This window comes from Gymnoscopelus braueri (genome assembly GCF_963280865.1).
Source record: "Gymnoscopelus braueri genome assembly, chromosome: 7".
Lineage (NCBI taxonomy): Eukaryota > Metazoa > Chordata > Actinopteri > Myctophiformes > Myctophidae > Gymnoscopelus > Gymnoscopelus braueri.
Window position 1 is genome coordinate 18,345,786 of NC_137608.1, and position 21,988 is coordinate 18,367,773.

Below are 21,988 nucleotides of genomic sequence, written 5' to 3' on the forward strand. Positions count from 1 at the left end.
TTCAGTGTGACTTTTTTTTAAATAATGGTTTAAAATAATGCAAATTGCGATTATTTGTGTTTTATTGTACTTGTAGTATTTTGCAAGAATTTAAATCAAGCTTCCATGTACAAAGACAAGACAAAATATAATTTTGCCTTCATAATCAAGTTGGTCAGCTTTATTATATAACATCCCTAGATTGTCCTGGTGCTATATATTCCATTAGATTTTATCGCCACACTAGTATGGTGTTATATCTGTTATCGGGTTTGGATTGGATTTTGTGGGCCCTACGACTGTTGGCCATGGATACATAGTTTTTGCTTTTAAGAACACACGCACGCACACACACACGTGAAAAATGATAAGGCAGAATTATGGTATTTGTTTAATTTGGAACAATGCCTAAGAAATATAGATATTTATCTAGAACATACAAGCTATAGCTATACAGTACATTTTGCATATCCATATGTACTAATTATTTCAGTTTCAGTTATGTTCCCATACCCCAATCATTGGCCTACTGTACTTGACCTCTTATTTACCATTTGTTAAACATGGGGTCTGGGCTGTTGGAGAGATGTTGGATGTATTGGGTTGCGGCAAAGTGTACAGTAAAGTTTGAATGGCAATGCAATGCAACGGTTCAAACAGAATTTAGTAATAATCCTGTCAATTTGTATGTTGTTTACGGGTATGTAGGAGCAGGCTTTGGTGTGCCTCGAAAAACACTAGTTTGCCTGAAGGCCACTTTGCATTGCTTGTTTGCACTGAAACCAAAAGCTATGCTTTGACTCATCACTTTGACTTTTTTGAGAGTACAAATCATTACCTACATTGTACAACTGTCAGGTAAGGATTATGTAATAATTAACAAAAAATGTGTTTTAATATACTGTATAATATAATACTGGACATTCTTTTGAAGGCATTAATGTTTAACCTGAACATTAATCTTATTTCTTCCCACTACCAACCTCTGTTGGGTTAAACAAGCAGGCTGATAGGATAAGCAGAAAGAGTTGAGCAGTTGAGTGATAAGCACAAATTCCAGATAACATTAAATATTCACAACTATACTGTATTTCCTGCTCCAACTGTAGGAGGTATGTACAGTATTAGATACATCTCAAGTAATGCGAGTCCTGCATCTTGAATGCAGACTGTTCCTCCATTTCTGTATCAGTGCATGGGCGACATGGTCATTGTCCATGGCTGCAGAATGTTTTCAGATCAAGTATCTCAGGACGTGTGTACCAGTGGTGACTAATCAGTGCAGCTGCAGTTCCTCAGACTACCTTGTGTTAAAACAATTCTTGGTAACACTTCCAATGAAGCCCCTAACTAACTATAATGCATTAACCTGCTTATAAAACTGTATAAGCTGTTATAAGCGCTGATAAGTAAGTACCCATAATGCAATCATAACACATAAAGTAAAGTATCATAATACTTCATAATTACTGGTCACTCAAAGAAATTTTCATTTGACCATGACCATAGTTTATTCTAATAATAATAATTCTAATAGAAGTACATCCATTATAATCACTGTTATAATGCATCATGGTGCGGTATAAGTCACTATAAGTGATCATTTAGTGCTTTAAAAGAAAATAGCAATAAATCTTTTCTGTCTACGCCTCCTGGAATGTCATTACTTAAAGCACCAAATGAACATTTACAGTGACTTATAATCATTCACACTATAATACATTGTATTAGTGATTATAATACATTGTTAAGTTATCATAAAGTATTACAATTATGAGGATTCATATTAACACATCGGGTGCCAAACACGGTCTGAACCGTGTTTGCGCAGAGTAGCGGTCCGGTGCCGAACACGGTCCAGACCGTGAAATATGTCTTTTTGTTTTTTTCGTTTTTCTCCACACGGGCGGGGCTAGAGCAGCTCTGGGAGTACCCATTGTGATCTTGAGAAGGATAGGCCAGATAGATCACCGGAAAAACAAAAACATGGCTGCCATCCACTTCCTGTCTATTTCCTTCTTTAAAACACCTATATCTCCGAATCTGTTTCCGGTGGGGAAAACCGGTCATGCGCGATGCGCGATCCCCCCCCATTGTAACTCGCGAGTGAAATGTTATCGTTCCAGGCTGTAGCCAGGGTCATCGCGCAACATGAATGGATGTTTTTTTTTACATGGATTTGCTCCTCGTGGAGTCTAGAGCTTTAAACAGCAAAGCGCAGTCAATGGGGAGAATGCTGGCACCCAACGTAAGTTGTTATGAAAAAATGCTGGCACCTGATGTGTTAAAACAATGTTATGTGTTTTGAGGTATTATAAGGTACTTATAACTATAATCATAATCATACAGTGTTCAAAATCAGAATCAGATTTATTGTTATAGGCAGATTGTAATGCATTAAATAGACACAGGCTTGATAGGAAGTATTACCGAATTTGTCTTCAATCATGACTGGCTGGGGCTCCCCTCTTCTAATTGGCTGCTAGACCCACCGTTGGCCTTTGGGGTCTGTAAGTGGGTTGACAGTAGCACCTCTGACTGGCTGGGGCTCCCCTCTTCTAATTGGCTGCTAGAACCACCGTTGGCCTTTGGGGACTGTAAGTGGGTTGACAGTAGAACCTCTGACAGGCGGGGGCTCCCCTCTTCTGATGGGCTGCTAGACCCACCGTTGGCCTTTGGGGACTGTAAGTGGGTTGGCAGTAGGACCTCAACAGCGAAGCTGACCCTCTTGGACTGGAAGATGCTGTAAGTGTTGTCGAATCGTAGCACATCTGGAAGGACACAGAAAAACATGTCAATCAACCACAGTTTTTCAGTTGTAATCATGAAAATTGTTTAAGGCGTTCAGACTGCAGCCAAATCTGATCTGAGAGACAAATCTGATCTTCAGCGCTGACGGTCCACACTGTTTATTAGCAAGTGATCAGATCGGATTTTGAAGTATTCACACAATGTCGACCTATCTGCATTGCTTGCTGTGGTAACGACGTAATGACATAGGCGTGAGTAATGCTATGCTTAAGTTGTACGACAGTGTTGCTCGCCAAAAATAACAGATCTACAAGCTCACAACATGTCACATTGCCATGCTTTTTGGTCCTACACACCGAAAATAAATGATCTACAAGCTCACAATGTGTTGCACTGAAACGCACTGTGCGCTTGTGGATTGTGCTATTTTCAGCAAACGACACTATCGTCAAATCTAATTTCAAACCACCTATGAATGTGGTTCAAATCTGATTCACCATAATCAGTTTGCATGTGTTTTTTTGCTCTTCCAACTTGATTAAACCAATTTGATTCCAATCCGGATAGGCAAAAAATCTGATTTGGGCTGCCAGTCTGAACATAGCCTGAGCCTATGTCAGTATAGTACATGCGTATTTCTTCCAGTAAGGAATGGTAATTCAGCTCACAGACTCCAGGTTGTTCACATGTAAGTGAGCCATCCTCGGGCACCAGGTGGGAGTTGTAGCGCTGGCTGCACACCACCTCCTGCATTTGACCTTTCTTCTGCCATTCGCCCTTCTTGGACTTCAGAAACACTCCAAAGCCGATGTCTGACCCCTCACTAGCAAACTGCCACCTGAGAATGGTTACATTGGACTTACAAACGAAGATATTGCTTGAAACTACATCAGCTTACAGTCTACAGTATTGGGAGCTTGAGTTTTAAAAAGTAAAGGCAGGAATAGTAGGACTTGTGTGTGCACAGCCTAATAACAGTAGTTAAGATACAATGGAGCTGAAACAAACAGGAAGCCTTGTTCCTGAACTTCAGTAGGTTAGAATTTGTAAATAGACAGGGTCTGATATAACCATTATTCTGTTAACCTAGGCTTGAGCGCTTACATAAACCCTGGTTTAGATATTACAGACAAAGTAGAGGTGCATGAGAGCAGTTATGTCACTGGTTATCAATTGGACACCTCACATAATAAATAGATTCATTTATAGTGGTGATACTGATCACTCATACATTTTTGTCTCCGCCAGGCTGAAGGTGTCCGTCCGTGTGTCAGTGTGTCAGTGTGTGTGTGTGTGTGTGTGTGTCTGTGAGCAGCTAATCTCCGGCACAGTTGGACCGTTGGCCCCCTGGATAGTCAGATCCAAAATTCACTACGGCGTCCCCTAGCAACTTTCAAACTGATCTCCGTTTGCTAACTTTCGACTGTGGCTTGCAAGCATTTCAACACTTAGCATTCAACCCAATTATATAATACATGTGTTAACCTGAGAACGCAGCCGGGGAACAGGATCTCATATTCCATCTGCTTGGAGGAACCTCGACCGACTGTGAGACACTGGTCATAGTTCACCTTCACATGGTCCCGAACATAGTAGGAGGTGGGCACAGGACCTACATATTGGATCTGGAAAACACACACACACACACACACACACACACACACACACACACACACACACACACACACACACACACACACACACACACACACACACACACACACACACACACACACACACACACACACACACACACACACACACACACACACACACACACACAGTTAGAATATTGGTGATAAACAGTTAATGTTGAAATGTAGACAGGAGATGTAAGAGCTTGAGGGAGATGAGGGTAAATAGAAGGCGTAACTTACTGTGACACCAGGGCCTTTTAAATAACGGCCAGGAATAGCATGAATAGCATGAATATTCAGTAAAAGACAGATTCAGATCTAAAAAAAGTATAGATTTTCAGAATCTGTTTTCTGTCATACAAATTCAAGTCTTCCTAGACATACAAGAAGGAGCACAGACAGCTACTGTAAAGGAGCACATATCTATTTATTCAAGTAAAACCAAAGACATGGTGTGAAATCGTGTACAGTACTGGAACCGAGCAATAGAGGGCAGTGTGAAATCAGATGTGGGGCCATGAGCCATGAGCCCAGGAGAAATAAAGAGTTTCCTTAGTTTCACCACACCAGGCTATGGTTGAGATCCATCCCTTATATGATAGTTAAGCCAATACCAACATTCATGCACACACCACTGTGCTATCTTGTCAATTACACACTGCATCCTTACTTAAAGGGAATATTCAGAGAAGCCTAGCCTCTGCAAAGACAAAATATGAAATTAGTTTGAAAAACTCTTCTACATTTTTTTAAATGACTATTATTATATTATTGTTCTATTAATGGTATACCTTCATCTACCAGAAAATACACTGTGGCAGGAGGTAGAAAAACCCAGTATAAACTTCCTCCAATAAAGAGACATATTGGGGCACTTTCCTCATGACATTATGCATTAGCATTTCTAACAAATACTAACAGGACAGGAGGTTAGACACTTTTTGAACATACTAATGTACTAAGAATAGGCATGATTAAAACTCAGTAAAACAGGTCACCCAAAAGCATATTCCTTTCCTTTGAACGGACACATTTATCAGCTTCATCCACCTATCAGCCTCTTATCATGGTCCAACTGCACATTGATAAGAACAACCGTTCAGAACGACCCTTGGAGAATGTAAAGGCCTGATATCACACAAGTTCATTTAAAAGCTAGCAAGCTCCATGCAGTTAATACCAATGACATACAAACAGCTAACACTCTCCCTAATTGCAATAATAACTACAAAAAAAACAGGTTGTGTAAAAATAGGGATTGAGGTTGAGCCTCTGTCCATTGAATCTTGCAGGTCATTCCAATGTTCTGATATTCTTTCCTCTTCCTCATCTGCCTTGGGCCCAATTATGTATCTACAGAAACAATGATAAATCCGGGTTCAGTTTGCATATCTAGAAAAATTATCTAATGCACACTCAAGCTAGAGTTCAGTCAGCCTAACTGCTTCTATGCCAACTTTATGCTGTGAGGCAGGATTGCACTGGGAAGAAAGCACAAGCTGTCATTTAAGCAAAGGATTATGTTATTAATTGTGCATTGTCGTCCGGGAGAGTTTTCTCACCAGATAGGCCTTTTGGTTGAAAGTCTGTTGTGGTCTTGGTGATCAGTTTTAATTCCATATGCAGATCCAGTGTTGTAGATCCAGGCTTCTCTCCAAAATAAGAGCGATCCATGTGGTGAATATCCATAACACTTCTAGTGGGTTGGAGGATCCCATGTACTGATCAGCTTCTATTGGCCAAGCAGTTTAATTTGCTGGCAGTGGCATGGTCTTGTTGTGTAACCGATTTAATTGATTATAAAACAAATGCATTTTATTAAAATAATGGTTTTGGGGGGGATTTTCTTTTCTTTTTTAACGAAAATAACCAATCTTCAAGCTCACAATGCTAAAAATTGTTTTGTGCAACACTGTTATACGACGTATAGTAGTATAAAATATAAAATATAATTAATTGGTTAATCAGGCTAATCGATTTAGTTGATTGTGAAAATTGTATTTGAGTTGATTCATTGACATAAAAAATTACTTAAACGTGCTTCTCAATTATTCGATTAATCAAAAAAGTTATAGACAGTTGCAGTCAAATAGGACAGGTGATACAGCTGACAGCGAAAAGTTCCAAAATGCAGCCCGGACATTTTGAGGTGGGGTTGCTTTTGAAAACTCCAGTCCAAGCACATTGAGCCACCAGGACATCTCTCAGAAAAGCTTTGTAACTACAGGAGCAGACTGTAGAATCTCCAACGATAACTACAAACATAAACATCAATGTCAAGCCAGGATTTGCAACAGCACCATGTAATCTGGGCAGACTACACTACCAGAGCCAACATCTTGCATACATTTTCAGCAATGGGTTGCAAGTCTATGGCGCAGGTTTACTGTAACAGCACTAGAGAACAGCAGCCTAGATGTTTGCAGAGAGGGTCTGCTTCAGGCCTTGTGACAGGGATTGGACTCACCCTGGTCTTACAGCGAGGGTCTCCATCAGGATCAGTCATTTTACCTCCATAGACCACAGGCAGCTGCTCTGGGTCGATGTATTTAACTAACACCTCCTGCCAGTTGTCTGCAGATCCAGAGATGTTGAAAGGACAAAGAAATCAGACATCAGAAATAAAAAATATTGGTGACAATTATAGGCGACAAGACACCATATTCACATGGTGCCCATTTTGCTAGGGGTTCCCACATTTTTTTCATCTCGAGACCCAAAAGAGAAAGTTGGTGTCTTCCAGGGACCCAGACTTACAAAAATACCGTATGAATTCATCACTTAAGCCCTAGCTTAAGATAAACTTGTAGATAAGCCATTTCCACTATTTCTGAATGTTTCCATTTCTATAAAATCTCAGAATATTTTTTTCACCCTGAAAAAGTTCTAGATTTAGTTTTTGTAGGAAATGTTAAAAAGTGGATATTTACTTACAACCCATAAAAACGGGTCTGCGATCGACCCTCTGTTTGGGAATCACTGCTCTAACTTCGTGTTAGTCTTGGGGGATGGGGTTTCACATCCCATGAAGTTAGAACAAAATGGCCACCATGCGGTCAATTAACCAGCTTGGCAATGAAACAATGTGACATAATTGCATGAGATGCAGTTACAAAAAAAAGGGTGTCTTGTCTCACCCCCCAGCACTTGGATCTTTTGTCGCGTGCCCTCGCTCAGGAAGTGCTTGACAAGGTTGTAGGCCACAGGGAAGAGTTTAGGGGCTGTAGAGATACGAAGAGTCAAGTTAGTCAACTGATGTGAGTAGTGGTGTTTAGTAACTAAGTACATTTACTCAAGTACTGTACTCAAGTAGAGTTTTGAGGTATTTTTACTTTACTGAAGTATTTCCAATTTTCAGTACTTTTATTGTCCTTTTACTCCACTGCAATTATTTGAAAACTTTAGATACTAGTGACTTTGTAGATTCTGATTCTGATTACAAAACACACAGTAACCACTTTAGCCCTATATTTCGGCCATTTGAAAATAGCCGATCTACAAGCTCACAATGTGTCGCGATGCAAGGCATTGTGAGCTTGTAGATCTGCTATTTTCAAAGGAAATGGGACATTCTGCATAACAAGTACTTTTACTTTTGGTACTTTAAGTACATTTTGATGGCAATACATTTGTACTTTTACTCAAGTAAATTTAGAATTCCACTTAAGATGATCATAATGATATATTAACCCCTTATGAGGTCCTGAGGCAGGAACCTGCCTGTTGTTCCTGAATTGAAGATAAAGTGTGACAGTGCCTTTGCTTGTCAGGGCTCCTCGACTGGAACAACCTGCCCAAGGAGCTCAGCCTTAAGTACACTGTATCTTTGTAAGTTCTTTATAAATAAAGTGTATTATTATTATTAATACTATCATTATAACTAAAAAGGCCAGACAAAAATAACTCAGTCACTCTTTAATGTATTTGCTTTAACATGTACCGCAGGGACAGGGAAAAGACAAACGCACCTTTAATGACAAATAGTCTTTTCAACCCCTCTGGATAGTTGTCTTCAAACATCTGGAGGATCTGAACATGCAAAACAAAACACATTGAGTCAATGCTCATTTTGATTCAAGAATACTTTACTTTCAGGACACATTTGTGTATGTGTGAGTGTGTGTGTTCTGAGTGAGATATGTTTGTGTACGTGTATACTGTACCTCTCCATATGTTTCAATAGCAGGCTTCCATAAGTGCTTCAGACCCAGACCCTCAACATCATAGATCATGGTTATGGCCTCCACATGCTTCCCCAGCTAGAGGACAACAGACATACACCAAAAAAGGGAGCTATTATTAGGCGTGCCCTGTTGCCTTCACTGGGAAAACATACTTTTAACCCCGCTAGTGATGGGGCTCTAAGGATGGCGGTGTTGGTCAGTCGGGCTGTCCACCCACAACTTCAGTCCCAAACAACATATCATGAAAGCTAATACTGGCTGTGGCTAAATTGCCACTGAATTTGCAGTGCACCTTCATGATCCCTAGAGAGAATGCCTCCTACTGATGTTGGTGACCCAATGGCCTTTCCTTTAGCTCCACCATTAGGCCAAACATTCCACTTGCACACAGATTATCTCAAAATCTAATGGGCAGATTTCCATAACACTTGCTGGATTGCCTTTTTCTGAAATCTCTGAAATGATTAGATATCTGTAGTGCCAACAACAAAACAGTAAATAACATAAATATGCCATTCGCACAAAGAACCACAACTATCCCATAGCCAGACATTCACTCAAGTTCATGACAGCAATGATGCTCTCCTGAAGATCATACGCATAGAACACCAGCGGTTCTCAAACTATGAAGCTGGAATCAAACCCCCTTCTCCAGTTCAGTAGACCTGACCAGGCAGTAACGGGCTGCACCACGAAAACTCTCACATGAGGAGCGAGTCGCAAGTCTTTTTCTGCGGCACTACAATATTATTCATTCATTTCATAGATAAGATAGGCCTACAAATCAGCAAGAATCACTGCTTTAACTTCATGTTCTAATAAATATTCATAATATTCATATATAAGGCCAACAATGTATGCTTTTATTTTAAGATATTCTTTATTTCCACTCTTTAAAAGTGTGGGGTCGCCAGAAGATTTTCCCCATAAAATGGTTTTATGGCATAAAAAAAGATTGAGAACCCCTGCATTAAACCATTGCCAAGGGGAGGTGATCGCATCAGGAGATTGAACCAGAGGGAAACCTTCTGGATTAATTCTCTTGATGCTCTCACCCCTCCTGGCCATCGATATTATGTGTTTTCTTTAATTCCATTATATTTGTGTTGCTTTTCTTCTGTTATGATATGACAAGCTTTATTGTGATTTTGATGTATTCAAATTAAAGTATAGTATTATTATTCGTTGTGGTTTGGTATAAAGGGATTTCATGTTCTAAATTATGTTAATTTACCTGGGAGTCATGCACTCACATGCAGCCTCCTAGTTGTTGATTGAGTGATTATTCTTGTGTAATTATGCTCTAGTAACTGCTATGCACCCAGGTGCATATAGCAGCTCGTTAAGTTTAGTTTAATTACTAGATATGTTTTCAACACTACTTAATGAGAGTGTGTTTGTCCTGCATTCATTCCTGCAATGATGAAGACCTGATGGTCGAAACATGTTGGCAATGGCATTTAATTAATAAAGCCATTTTTTTTCATGTTTTGTATCCCACTGGATTCACGAGCACCACCGACACTTTTACATAAACCTTTTTTCTCCTTGAGCACCTGGTCATTCTGCTTATATCGTGACAAAACAGCATAATTTCAGAATATGTAAACAACTCATGTAAACCTTGAACAACGCATGTTAATGCTCAGGGAATTTTACATACATGTAAAGTGACCAAGCAGAGCACACAAACACAGTCTCCCATGCTCATTCTTGAAAACAAGACCAGGAGACCTGGTTCTGCCAGACCCAGAATGAAGTCCTAGTATGTAACACACCTACAAACCACTTTATAATACTTGTGACATAATAATGATGTCATGAATAGTTCGTGACGAAAGGGGGACAGACTTTTTTGGCTGGGGCCGGGGGACAAAGTGACCATGCCCATGTATGGACGAAACAGGTACAAAGCCTCATGTAAGCCCGACCCCTTGGGTCTGGCAAAAAGCACCCATGGTCTTTGGCCCCTTCCTACATGAAAACACCCCCATACTGCCCACACGCACCCCCATTGTCCAAGCAGTTACTCCCTGAAAGCCCCCATACCCCCCTATATCCCTCCCGCACCAGAAGTGCTGCTTTCTGCCCTGGAAACGGCATGGGAGAGAGATAACTCCCTCTTTATTGATCTCAAAATCCCAAAATGTACTGTTGAAAGGTAGTCTATCTATGTTATACATTTTGTACCTTACTGGCCTGTTTGTGACCATGCCCAAAATAAAAACATTCTTCCTGCTCATCTTACCCTCTGGCACTGCAGGTCACATTCCTTCTGCAGCAACTCACAGTCTCTGATCTTGGATTTAATAAAATCCTGCTTGGAGGCGGACATGAAGAGGCCTTTGGGATCCACTGGTCCGATGACATCATACCAGATAGGACTGCCGTCACGGTCATAGCCGCACATCCCTCCAGACAGATACTTCTCTATCACCTGAATGAAAACAACCACAGCTTATTCAGACCTGCTGAGGTTATTTGTTAATGACAGTATTCTGACACGGTTACTTTCAGGGTCGGATTTGCAAAACATGGTAAGACATGGTTTTCCCCCCTAGCAAATTGAACCCTGGGTACTTTGATCAAATCTCGCTAAGAAGAGCAACATACGATAAACTAAATCTATCCAAAATATGCTGCTATTCAATGACACATTTTATATAACACTTACTTCAGGAAGTCGCCATTCAGTGGCTATTATGTCTACTTTCATTCGGGTCCTGAACTCCAAATGCTGGAATGAAACAGAAATGTTACAGGCGTTAACCAGTTATACCCTATACTTCAAGTGGTTAATGGCTTTGGTTAGCAGATCGAGTATAATGTGTTCATATCAGACCTTTCTAAACATATTATCTACTTAAGATCTAAATATTTATATATTGTCGTATGACTGTTTCAAGTGAAAATAGCTACAGTGAAATGGATGATTTACAAGATAACAATGGATCACAATGTTAACATTTACACCTAGAACAACATGCCCAAAATTGAGATGCTAGGTTAGAAGAGGTTAACAGTGTATAATGTATATACTGTAAGTAGAGCAGCTACAGCTCCTAAAGCAGTGTGGACTGAGTTAAGTGGCTCAGGAGGTTTTAGATATGCAACTAAGACCTGCCCCCTCAGCAAGAAGCGGATTGTCGGTTGCAACAGTATACAGTATGCACGCACGCACGCACACACACACACACACACACACACACACACACACACACACACACACACACACACACACACACACACACACACACACACACACACACACACACACACACACACACACACACACACACACACACACACACACACACACACACACAAACATTCTCGCTCTCATTCTCTCACACTTTGGAATGTCCATTACATATTGTTGCTGTTGGAATGTCCATTACATATTGTTGCTGTCAGGCAGAAACCTTCTAGTTCCACATTTCAACCTCTTACGTTTAGAGGATAAATAAATTAAATAAATTATTAAATGAATGCTGTCCTTAATCGTAGAAGAGTGTCATGCAAAGTTAGCGGGTTGTGAGCTTGTAGATCGGCAAGTTTTGCAATTCTACTTTTATTTTTAACGTTTGGGAGTGAAACCGTTTTTTTCCTCACACACACACGACCCAAAGGTCAGTCAGGAGACTTTCTGACATGAACAACTTGTTGAACCACTTTCAAACTGGTGTCCATATTTTGGGCATGTCATTATAGGTGACAATCTTGTGCATACACATTTAACCAATGGAATGGATGTATTAATTGGAGCTCGTTTGACTAAATAAATACATTGGATCCATTGGAACACAGGTTTTGGACATACAGGTACAAGGATTCCCCACGACAGCGATGATATTATCTCCGGCAGGCTAATCTAGAGAATCTGTCAGCAATCTGTCAGCATCATAAACATGTAATGGTGTTGATAGGGATACAAGAAGAGAGGGCAATAAGGAAAAGTGGGCATCTTGATAAATTTGCTATTCTGTCCAAAATGTAAAAAAATAAAAGTACATCATGCACGGTACATCATTATCAGATACAATTTTACGTTTTATTTGTGTGTGTGTGTGTGTGTGTGTGTGTGTGTGTGTGTGTGTGTGTGTGTGTGTGTGTGTGTGTGTGTGTGTGTGTGTGTGTGTGTGTGTGTGTGTGTGTGTGTGTGTGTGTGTGTGCGTGTGCGTGTGTGTCCGCCCGCACCAAATATTGCAAAAACACTACACTGATTTGCACAGATTTTTCACTGTTCTGTCGTAAACTAAATGTGTTGCAAATGTCTTTAGCAAGTCTCATCTGGATAATATGGTGTTGATCGCAAAGCAACTTAGGAGGATAACTAGGGGTTAAAATGAAACAGAACACAAAAAAACACACTGCATATACAGTAGTACACAAAAACACACACAAACATGTATGTTCGCTCGCGCGCACACGCACGTGAGCACGCACGCACAGACAGTTGAGTTGACATAATAGGTACAGGATTAATTTGACTTTCGTAAGTAGCGTGTTTATGCAACAGAAGCAAGTCACCATTGTATGTCCAACCCTCATATTAAGTTAACGTGGAAGCATGCACAATTAACCATTTGCAAAGGCCTCATCGAGACCTTCAAGACCTTCACATACACTGCAGGTATACTGTAAGAGGAAAACAGCTCTAGAAATGGCCTCTCCAATTGAATAGAAGACCTGCAGGGTTACCTTTCGCAGCATGGCTTCAGACTTCGTGACATTGAAGTTTCTGGCTGTAAAAAGACAAGGAGAAAGAAGAGTTAAGTGTTGGTTGGTTAAGTGTCTTGCTCAGGGACACTGTGACTGACACATGTCGTCTACAGACTGACTATCCTGGGCAGGCTGGGGGGGGGCGAACAGGTGACCTTCTGATTACTAGGCGGCCAAATAAGTGTCCGTTTGGATACATTTGTACACTCTCAAAGTTACAAACGGACTAATGAACACTGAGGATTTGACCGTGTAATGGTATAGATTCTATATGGAAACATGACCAACACAATAATTGTTGACACAGCAGCTGAACAGGAACCCAATCAGTGTTAGTATTAAAGGGATATTTCACTTTCAAAAAAACTTTGGGTAATTTTATCATCTACTCAGGCTTTTGTGAGCCCCCCAGACCATTTTAAAGTTGCTTGATTCAGTATTTAGATATATGATATTCATTTTATCAGACATGCCCCCTTCCTATACAAACCCATTATAACTTCAAACTCCATTTTAACCATGTTAGATTTATCAAAAACACCCGTCCTTGGTTCTGGTGACTCACCCCACCCTCCTAATACGCGAGGGGGCCGTGTTTTTTTAAAAACTTTTTTCACTTAATTTATTTAAATTTTTTATTGTATTAATTTTTTTTCATTTTCCAATTTTTTTTTCGAAAAAACACGGCCCCCTCGCGTATTAGGAGGGCGGGGTGAGTCACCAAAACCAAGGACGGGTGTTTTTGATGAATCTAACATGTTAAAAATGGAGTTTGAGGTTATAGTGGGTTTGTATAGGAAGGGGGCGTGTCTGATAAAATGAATATCAAATATCTAAATACTGAATCAAGCAACTTAAAAATGGTCTGGGGGGCTCACAAAAGCCTGAGTAGATGATAAAATGACCCAAAGTTTTTTTGAAAGTGAAATATCCCTTTAATGATTGATACATGCTACTGTTCTGCTTCTGGAAATTGAAGAATATCAACCTTCAGTCACTAGGATGGGTCTTCATCGATGTGCTACAGTAGTGCAGGATTTTACAAACCTGGGTATATGAAAATAAACACGGCTCAGAAAATGTAAGTCTAATTTATAGTTTTGTCAGTTATGTTCGGCGTGTGACATTATAAATTTGACTTTAGTGTCACTGCTAACTATAAGGGCCACCTCGGCTTATTCTGTCTATACCCGCGCGGCATGTTGGCTTTTGATTGATTGATTGAATACTTTAACATTTTGTAAAAAGTACAGAGGTACAGTTATACAATAATGCTAAAAGGATAACACAAAAAGCCCTGTGTATTCAATTCATCAAGGCCATGTCAACAGCATGTCTCTAGGCTCTGAAATTAGAACTCTTTGCAAGTGATTAATAAGAACAGTAATATTAGTTTAGAATTTTTCACTAGTTTTTATTTTTATACATTTTTTACATTTTGTTTGACTTTTAATTACAATTTAAAGCAGGTTTTCTAGTTTAGTAAAACCACATCAGAAACGTGGACCTCTACGGGGGCCTCCCACGGGTCACAGACAATGTCAGGGAGAGAAGGATGAGGCTGGCTGCGCACTGTGTCAGGCACCCGGAACTGGTGGCAAGCAAACCTGACAATGTGGGAACCAGCCCAAGGGACAGCTAGAAGCTCACTGCAGAGCTCTGGGCCCATAGGGCAGCGATTCAGGAGTCCTGAGTTGGTGTTGGTTAGACTGCTAGTTTATTAAAGATTCTTAGGTTAGTTTTTTGTGTGTTTAATTTAGTGTTTTACGTATTTTTTATTATAATATGGGTTATTTGTCGGTCAAGATTTAAAAAGGTCAGAAGAATGGAAGGGTTTAAAAAATTGGAAGCTAGATTTGATATCCTCCCAAAATACTTGAATGAAATAAATTGACAAAGACAAAAGCTAAGGACATTTTCTCTATGACTTTTAAGCTAGTTTTGTAAATAATAATAATAGTAAATACACAATACAGTTTCGGTTAGTTATCTTTTGTAAAGCCTCATTACAATTTTAGACCTGTTAAATAATTATTTCCCCTTCACATCAAATTTCTAGTTCGTTTTAGTTAAGTATAATACCGGTAACCTGCTAGTCAGCGCATCGGCCAGTTGGTGGATCTAGCATGGGGCTCCATTTTGACCACATATGACTCAGGGGCCCAGAGACAGACAGGGCAGAGATACCAGGCTACAGGCCATTGCAGGTAGATATGTTGACCATATATAACAATAAACTTTATTCATAAAGCGCTTTTCGAAACATGGCTACAAAGTGCTTTACAGTGGCAATATAAAATACAGGTACACCAAGAACGATTCAGCTTAATCGTTTTTCTTTTTATGTTTACACTGAAGCAATTCAGCATAAAACAGATGGTAAGATAAACAACAAAAAAATCATTACAGCAATAAACAAAACGACAAAAACATATATATATGTGTATATATATATATATATATATATATATATATATATATGCAGGCTTGTTATAGCATCATGGGAATTGTGGGAGTAGTATTTGTCACATGCAGGGCACTGTACACTATCAGAATCCAGAAATTGTTAAAGAAAAAGAACAAAGCAAGTTCTGGCAGGACACAAAGTCATGTGTTGTCTCAGGTCATGCTCTAGTCATCTCACCTAAACGCATTTAGTTATTGAAGGCCATTCTGACTTGCATGTGTCCTGTTGTCTACTAACGCTGTTGCATGACAGCTAATTTAATTATTTCTGCTACCACCCATCATCCCAATACAAACGGTCATGAACTCTTTTGTGCTTACTAACCACTGGAAGTTGACTGCAAGTACAGTGCTATGTCTGCCAAACAGAGTCTGTAATTTACAGTGGTCAACATGTACACTCACTGCGGTAGACAGTAAAGTAAACACACATGAAAGCTGGTTCAACAGCATGGACTTGATATGCCAAGGTGTGGCAGTTAGTTACCACACCTCAGGAGGGTAGGTATGCATCATTTGATGGGCCCCTTTACAATAAAGAAATCCAAAACAAAAATTAGGAAGTGCAGATGGCAACGATCACATGGATTTTCGCCACATCAACAGCTATTAATGCTTTTCAAATAAGTACTTAAGCTTAGCACACATCCTACTTAATTATACTATGCTTGAGCACGTCTGAATGAAACTGCAGTAGCAAGCTACTGTAGTATCACTGGTGAACACATATAAAAAGTATGAAGGTGCTGTTTTTGCTGGTGATTAAACTTCCTTCAACAGTGAAAATCAGGAAGTCATCAACAAAATATAAAAAAGGAAGCTGGTCAGACCACTATGCTACAAAACAGACCCCTTGCAACATAGACCTACTGTAAAGCTCCAGCATTGACCATAGAATGTTGTCCAAAATAAGCCTTAAAGGTGCTGTAAGTGACATATTTTGGTTAAAACATAATGTTTATTGTTATAGGTTAAAGCTTTATATTCTGATAATCATTGCTATTAGAGTGTTTGTTCAGTAACCATCGTGTTTTTAGCTAAAAGAAAATAAATGTTCAGGTGGGTTACAAATTTCATTCAATCAGGAGAGAGAAGCAGCTCGTGTTCCAGCAACATCAACAACAAATCACAGAAGCTCCTATAGTGATATAGTATATCTGCTATTTCTATTTTTTCTCTCTCAAAAATAGCAGATCTACAGGCTCACAAAGCGTCACATGACAATGCAGCGTTGTGAACTTGTACAGTACTGTAGATCGGTTATTTTTCCTATTCGTCGTACGATAAAGTACATATGGCTTGTGGTTAAGTACTTAAATATATCACATAGTATCCATGTCTGTTATTGTGTCCATAGGGAATATAACATCCTTGCAATGAAAGACCAGTACTGGAAATTTCAATTCCGCCCCCCTGCAACAACCTTTTTCCTAAAGACACATGCTGCATGGATTAATTTCATGTATTGCGCTATAGCATTTTTGCAGCCAGGAAACATGAAAGAACTATTCTGACTAGTCTAGCTAAACTTGAGAATATGATGTCTGACTGAACATGAACTGAGATAATGACACTTTTATTGGAGGCAATTCCCAGGGCAGGGAGTGAGAAGGCTATCTCACTAACCTCTGGTACAGTAGAGTAGAACAAGATCAAGATACTTGTCATGACCAGCGTGCCAGATTTTGCGGGAGAAATAAGCAACCTGGTATATGAAAACAAGTCCAAAAGAAAGAAGCGACTATGGGCCACATGAGCACTTTAAACCTATTTACATCGGCTATTTGAAAATAGCCCACAGCTCACAACGTGCTTTTAGGTGACTGGCACAAAATATTTTCAGATGGGAGTCTGTGGACAAATACATATTAATTTGGGTGTCCTTGACATTAAAAAGTTTGTTTAAACAACATTAGGAAAAAAGCCCAAAGATTAGCAACAACAGATTACAAACAAGCGCAAAAAAACGCAACCCTGAACCCGCAACTACCAATATTTAGTTCAAAGTCCAAAGTTGCATATACAGTAATAAGCAGACATGGCAACACTGGTCATGACCCATCACAATTTACACACTCATGAGAATACCATTATGGATCAAATGGTTGCCATAAATCTTCTCTTTTATCTCTCACAGTGAAATTCTCCACAGATAAATATATCTTTAAGCATATGTCTAGGCTGTTTGCGTCAGTGGTTTCAATCAGTAAGGGAAGGGCAGCCTACTGACCTCTAGAACACTGGTTCTCAACGTCAGGTCCGGGGACCACCAGGTGGTCCAAATGGATGGACCCTGGTCTGTAAATGAACACTGAGAATTTTACAGTGTAAATTGGCGTTCCCAAAGAAAGGAAAAAAAGGTTCCTTTTGTACCCTCTCAGAGATACAGACCCTTATGGGTCCATTTGGACCTCTGATGGTGGGATGTTTAGAAACAGTGCTCTAGATAGAACATCATCCATACTTTCTTTCACAAGGATAGTGTCCCTATACTGTAAAAGAGAGGCATATGGGCCGTCCATCAACTGCCTGAAATTCAAACTGTATACAATTCCAGGGCATAGAACAAATCCTGTAATTAAGATACATTTTGAATAGTTGGGTAACGTGGTAATTACAAATATTTAAATGTACAATTACAATATAATATACAGCATGGGTCTTCTTCTTCAACAGGGTGTCCATGACCTCATAGAGTTACTACAAGACTAATAATACATTTAATTTGCAAAACACTGATGATAGTCCTGCCATATGAATCTGTGAAGCCATCAAAGCTGCAGCATCACTTGAAGACAACTCATAGTTACTTAAAAGAAAAACCTGCGGAATACTTCCAAGGTAGTATCAAATCTCTCCAAAAACAATAAAGTCTGCACACTGGGTCATGCTCCAAAGCCTTAAAAGAAATCAGACGTCTGATGAAGAGCCGGTAAGCTCGAAACGTCACGTCCAATGGTGTAAAATGTAACCAAAATATTTTTTAAAGCTTTGGAGCATGAACCAGTGTGCGGACTTTATTCTTTTTGGATTCTGACCTCAGCCCAGCATCTGGTTTTTAGTGAGTGGATGTGCATGCTTTATTGTTTGTTTCAGTATCAAATCTCTCAACAGTCAACAGACATGATGAAACAATCAGCTAAATATGGTGAGGTAGTTTTGAAAGCCTCTTATCAACTTGCATGGATGGCTTTCTCAAAAAAGTTGAATATGCAACGTGAGTGACACAATGTTAGTGAGGGTCCCTGCTTCGTCTGACTCCCAGCTATGGGGTCCATGGCCTGAAAAACGAAGACCCCTGATTTATATAATTTCATATTGTTTGTTATCTCGCATGCCCTCTGCCATTGGAACAGATCAATGCCTTCATTTGCATGAGATGCAAATCTCTTTTCTCTCCGTTTCACTGACTCTGTTTACAACAGGTTCGGTGAAACATGAAATCATCCACAGGGCCACTCGTTCGCAGTGAGAGGGAAATCTGAATCCCTCAGCACCCATAATACCCTAACAAGCCCCTCTTTGTCTGAATTTGGACTCTCTATAAAGGGTTTATGCTCTGTGATTATTCAAGAGGGTCTAATTGACAGAATGATACACCAACTAGAAAATACATTGGGCTATCCCTACTGTAACCAATTACATACAGTAGGCCTAGTCCATGCATAATTGGAGTCCTCTGATCCCTGCTGAAAATGATTGCTGAGCCTATTTGCATGCTGTGCTCTAAGAAGGTTGTTGGCACTTCTTTACATCTGTTCTTCTGAGAATGCTCTCTAGATTCAGTCAGATGGTTGCTTCTAACTTCTTTGAGATGTTTGAGATGACAGCGCCTCGTTCGTCTGTTACTCTCATTCTAAAGGATCTGTCCAACCTGGGCTTGCCACTGATAAAAAGGCAAGCAATATTAGCTGGGTTTATAGCAGCGTAAAAGTGATTACTACGTGCTCTCCTTTTGATTGTGGGGGCAAACGTACATTACTTTTATATACTGTGTATGAATGAATTAATTAATTTTGATTTTCGTGTCTTGTCATAAGACCCATCCCTTATGGGATTATAAGACACCAAAAACATAAATAAACAAAAACACATTCTCTTCCTGGTACTTGGAGCAATAGATAGCCTGTGTACATAGGGCAATGGAGTCAACAATCGAAATGTGGAATTCAGTCTCTGTGAGCCTCAAAAGCCTTTTAGAATGTGAGTTTGGGGGCGGCAGGGATGGCAGAGGGTGGCCATTTCTTGTGATTATGTTTCTTTTCCTTAGGGTTACCTTTATTTTTCCTTATGGACACTGGTTGTGTGCACTTCTGTTAGTACATGGCTGAATGTGAGGAAAGGAACATCAGCAAAGGGAAAATATGTGATTAAATAAAGTCTACTGATATGCAACATAACGCTGGGATTAAGGATTTATGTATCGTTACGAAATATTATAGGAATTCTGGGCAGTACTTGGCAGAAAAGAAACTAGAGAGACCTACAGCAGACCACATTTACACTTCATCTTGTGTTCATGTAGTAAGTAGTACAGTGACTACTGGCAGATGCACCGTGACCCATCGTTGTCAAACTTTAATGCGATTATCTCTAGATAAGGATCAATCACAGAGCGCTCGCCCTCTTCTACAGAGCAGAGCCGGCCTGCTCAACAAGGCCTCCTTTATAATACCTTCCACTTTCCTCCTCACTATAACATAACGCGTGCTGGGGAAAATCAGTTTCTATGGGCTGGTCACTGCTCATGAATAAAAAAGACCATGACCAAGTGTTGATGTTTCAGTCATACATCCAGGGACACATTTTCCGCTTAAAAGAAGTTACCAGTGGTTGCTCTCTTTCTTAACTTCACTACTGTACATCAACACGTGGTGCAACGACCAACCACAGAGGATGTTTGCAAAAGCTTTATCTAACATGTCCACTTGTGTAGCAATGGCTTATACCCCACTGCTGCAACTTCTCTATATTGCAGGGGTATGGAGACATTGAACATTTGGAAGGAACTTCCTCTGTTCCCACCCTGACACATGTACACTAATTATAACCCACAGTGCAGCACTGAGTGCATCTCAGTACACACTGTATAATAAAGATGTATCATACCTCTTAGCCAGCGTAACAGGAAGTGATCATTCTGGGCCGGAAGTTGAGGAAGAATGTCTTGTATCCTCTCTCGAAACTTGGGGGGAGAGAAGTAGAGGGAGAGAGAGATAGAGAGAGGGAGAGAGAATGATAGACACAGGGAGGGAGACACAGGGAGGGAGAGAGGGGGAGAGGCGGGTTGGCTGGGCATCTCTGATCATAACCATGCATTATGATGACCATTGAGGATTTTAATACAATGAGCTCAAATCTAAGGGAATCTTCAGTTTTATCTGAGAAAGCAAATGCATCATGTGAGTTTAACAGTGTAGTGGTCCTACATGTTTAGATCAGGTTCTAGTTCCTAATTTTACTAAATCATGTGATATGAATGATGACTGACATATGCCTGCATCCTGCATAAATGATACAACACAATACAATGATGGTACAATATTAACTGTAAGCACAGTATGAAAAATAAACAGTGTTATTTCGACATTCCAGTGGGAACAGTGAATTGAATCAAAAAAAGATAATAATAATCAAAATAAAAAGAATAAGTGCCAGACAATAACGAACACTCAAGAAAGGCCATTATCAAAGTCTGCGCTGCATCGATAGCGACATTATGTTCGCAAAGATAACAACTGACTGATAGCAATAATGTGTCAAACAAACTGCAGGTCTTTACCACCGACTCCAATGTTACTTACGAAAGCATTTCATAAGATTGAAACGTATATATTTACCTGTACCAACGCATTGGCCTGTTTGGGACTGAGATCTCCAACCCTTCCACTCATCTTCTCTGTGGAGGATAATATGAAGTTATTAATCCTAAAGAGCTCTGTGAGTATTATTATCTTCTCCGCTGTGCTGCCTGTGGCTCAGTGGCTGTCTGTGTATAAAACGTGTGTGATGATGTTCAGGGGGCGCTGTCCATGTAAACACGCCATATGGCACGCCCACTGCGCTCTCGCTCAAAAAATAGAACAGATCTATAGGCTAATAACGCGTCACGAGGCGACGCGTCAATAGCTTGTAGATTTGTTCTGTTTTTTGGGGGGCGAGCGACAGTCTCGTGCTATGGATGTATCATCCCTACCTTCCATTGTTGCCACGTCGGCTTATTATAAGCGGCTTTGGGCTTCTTTTTCT

The 21,988-nt window shown here is 40.0% G+C and overlaps 1 protein-coding gene across 2 annotated transcripts; it reads right to left on the reverse strand.

Moving 5' to 3' along the window:
- Window positions 1–357: 357 nt before the first annotated feature.
- On the reverse strand, window positions 358–21,735 carry sec14l8 (SEC14-like lipid binding 8). Of its 2 annotated transcripts, none has more exons than XM_080434028.1 (12): window positions 21,580–21,735; window positions 20,849–20,924; window positions 13,253–13,296; window positions 11,226–11,288; window positions 10,800–10,988; window positions 8,531–8,626; window positions 8,336–8,396; window positions 7,505–7,588; window positions 6,835–6,941; window positions 4,216–4,355; window positions 3,399–3,568; window positions 358–2,750 (listed from the first exon to the last, which is right to left on the reverse strand). In XM_080434028.1, exons 1-12 carry the CDS (start codon window positions 21,631–21,633, stop codon window positions 2,425–2,427), a joined length of 1,410 nt encoding a protein of 469 aa, XP_080290154.1. In that variant the 5' UTR covers window positions 21,634–21,735; the 3' UTR covers window positions 358–2,424. The 2 variants fall into 2 exon arrangements, with proteins under 2 accessions (XP_080290154.1, XP_080290155.1); XM_080434029.1 differs by having other exon boundaries at window positions 2,550–2,750; window positions 3,359–3,568.
- Between the last annotated feature and the right edge of the window lie 253 nt (window positions 21,736–21,988).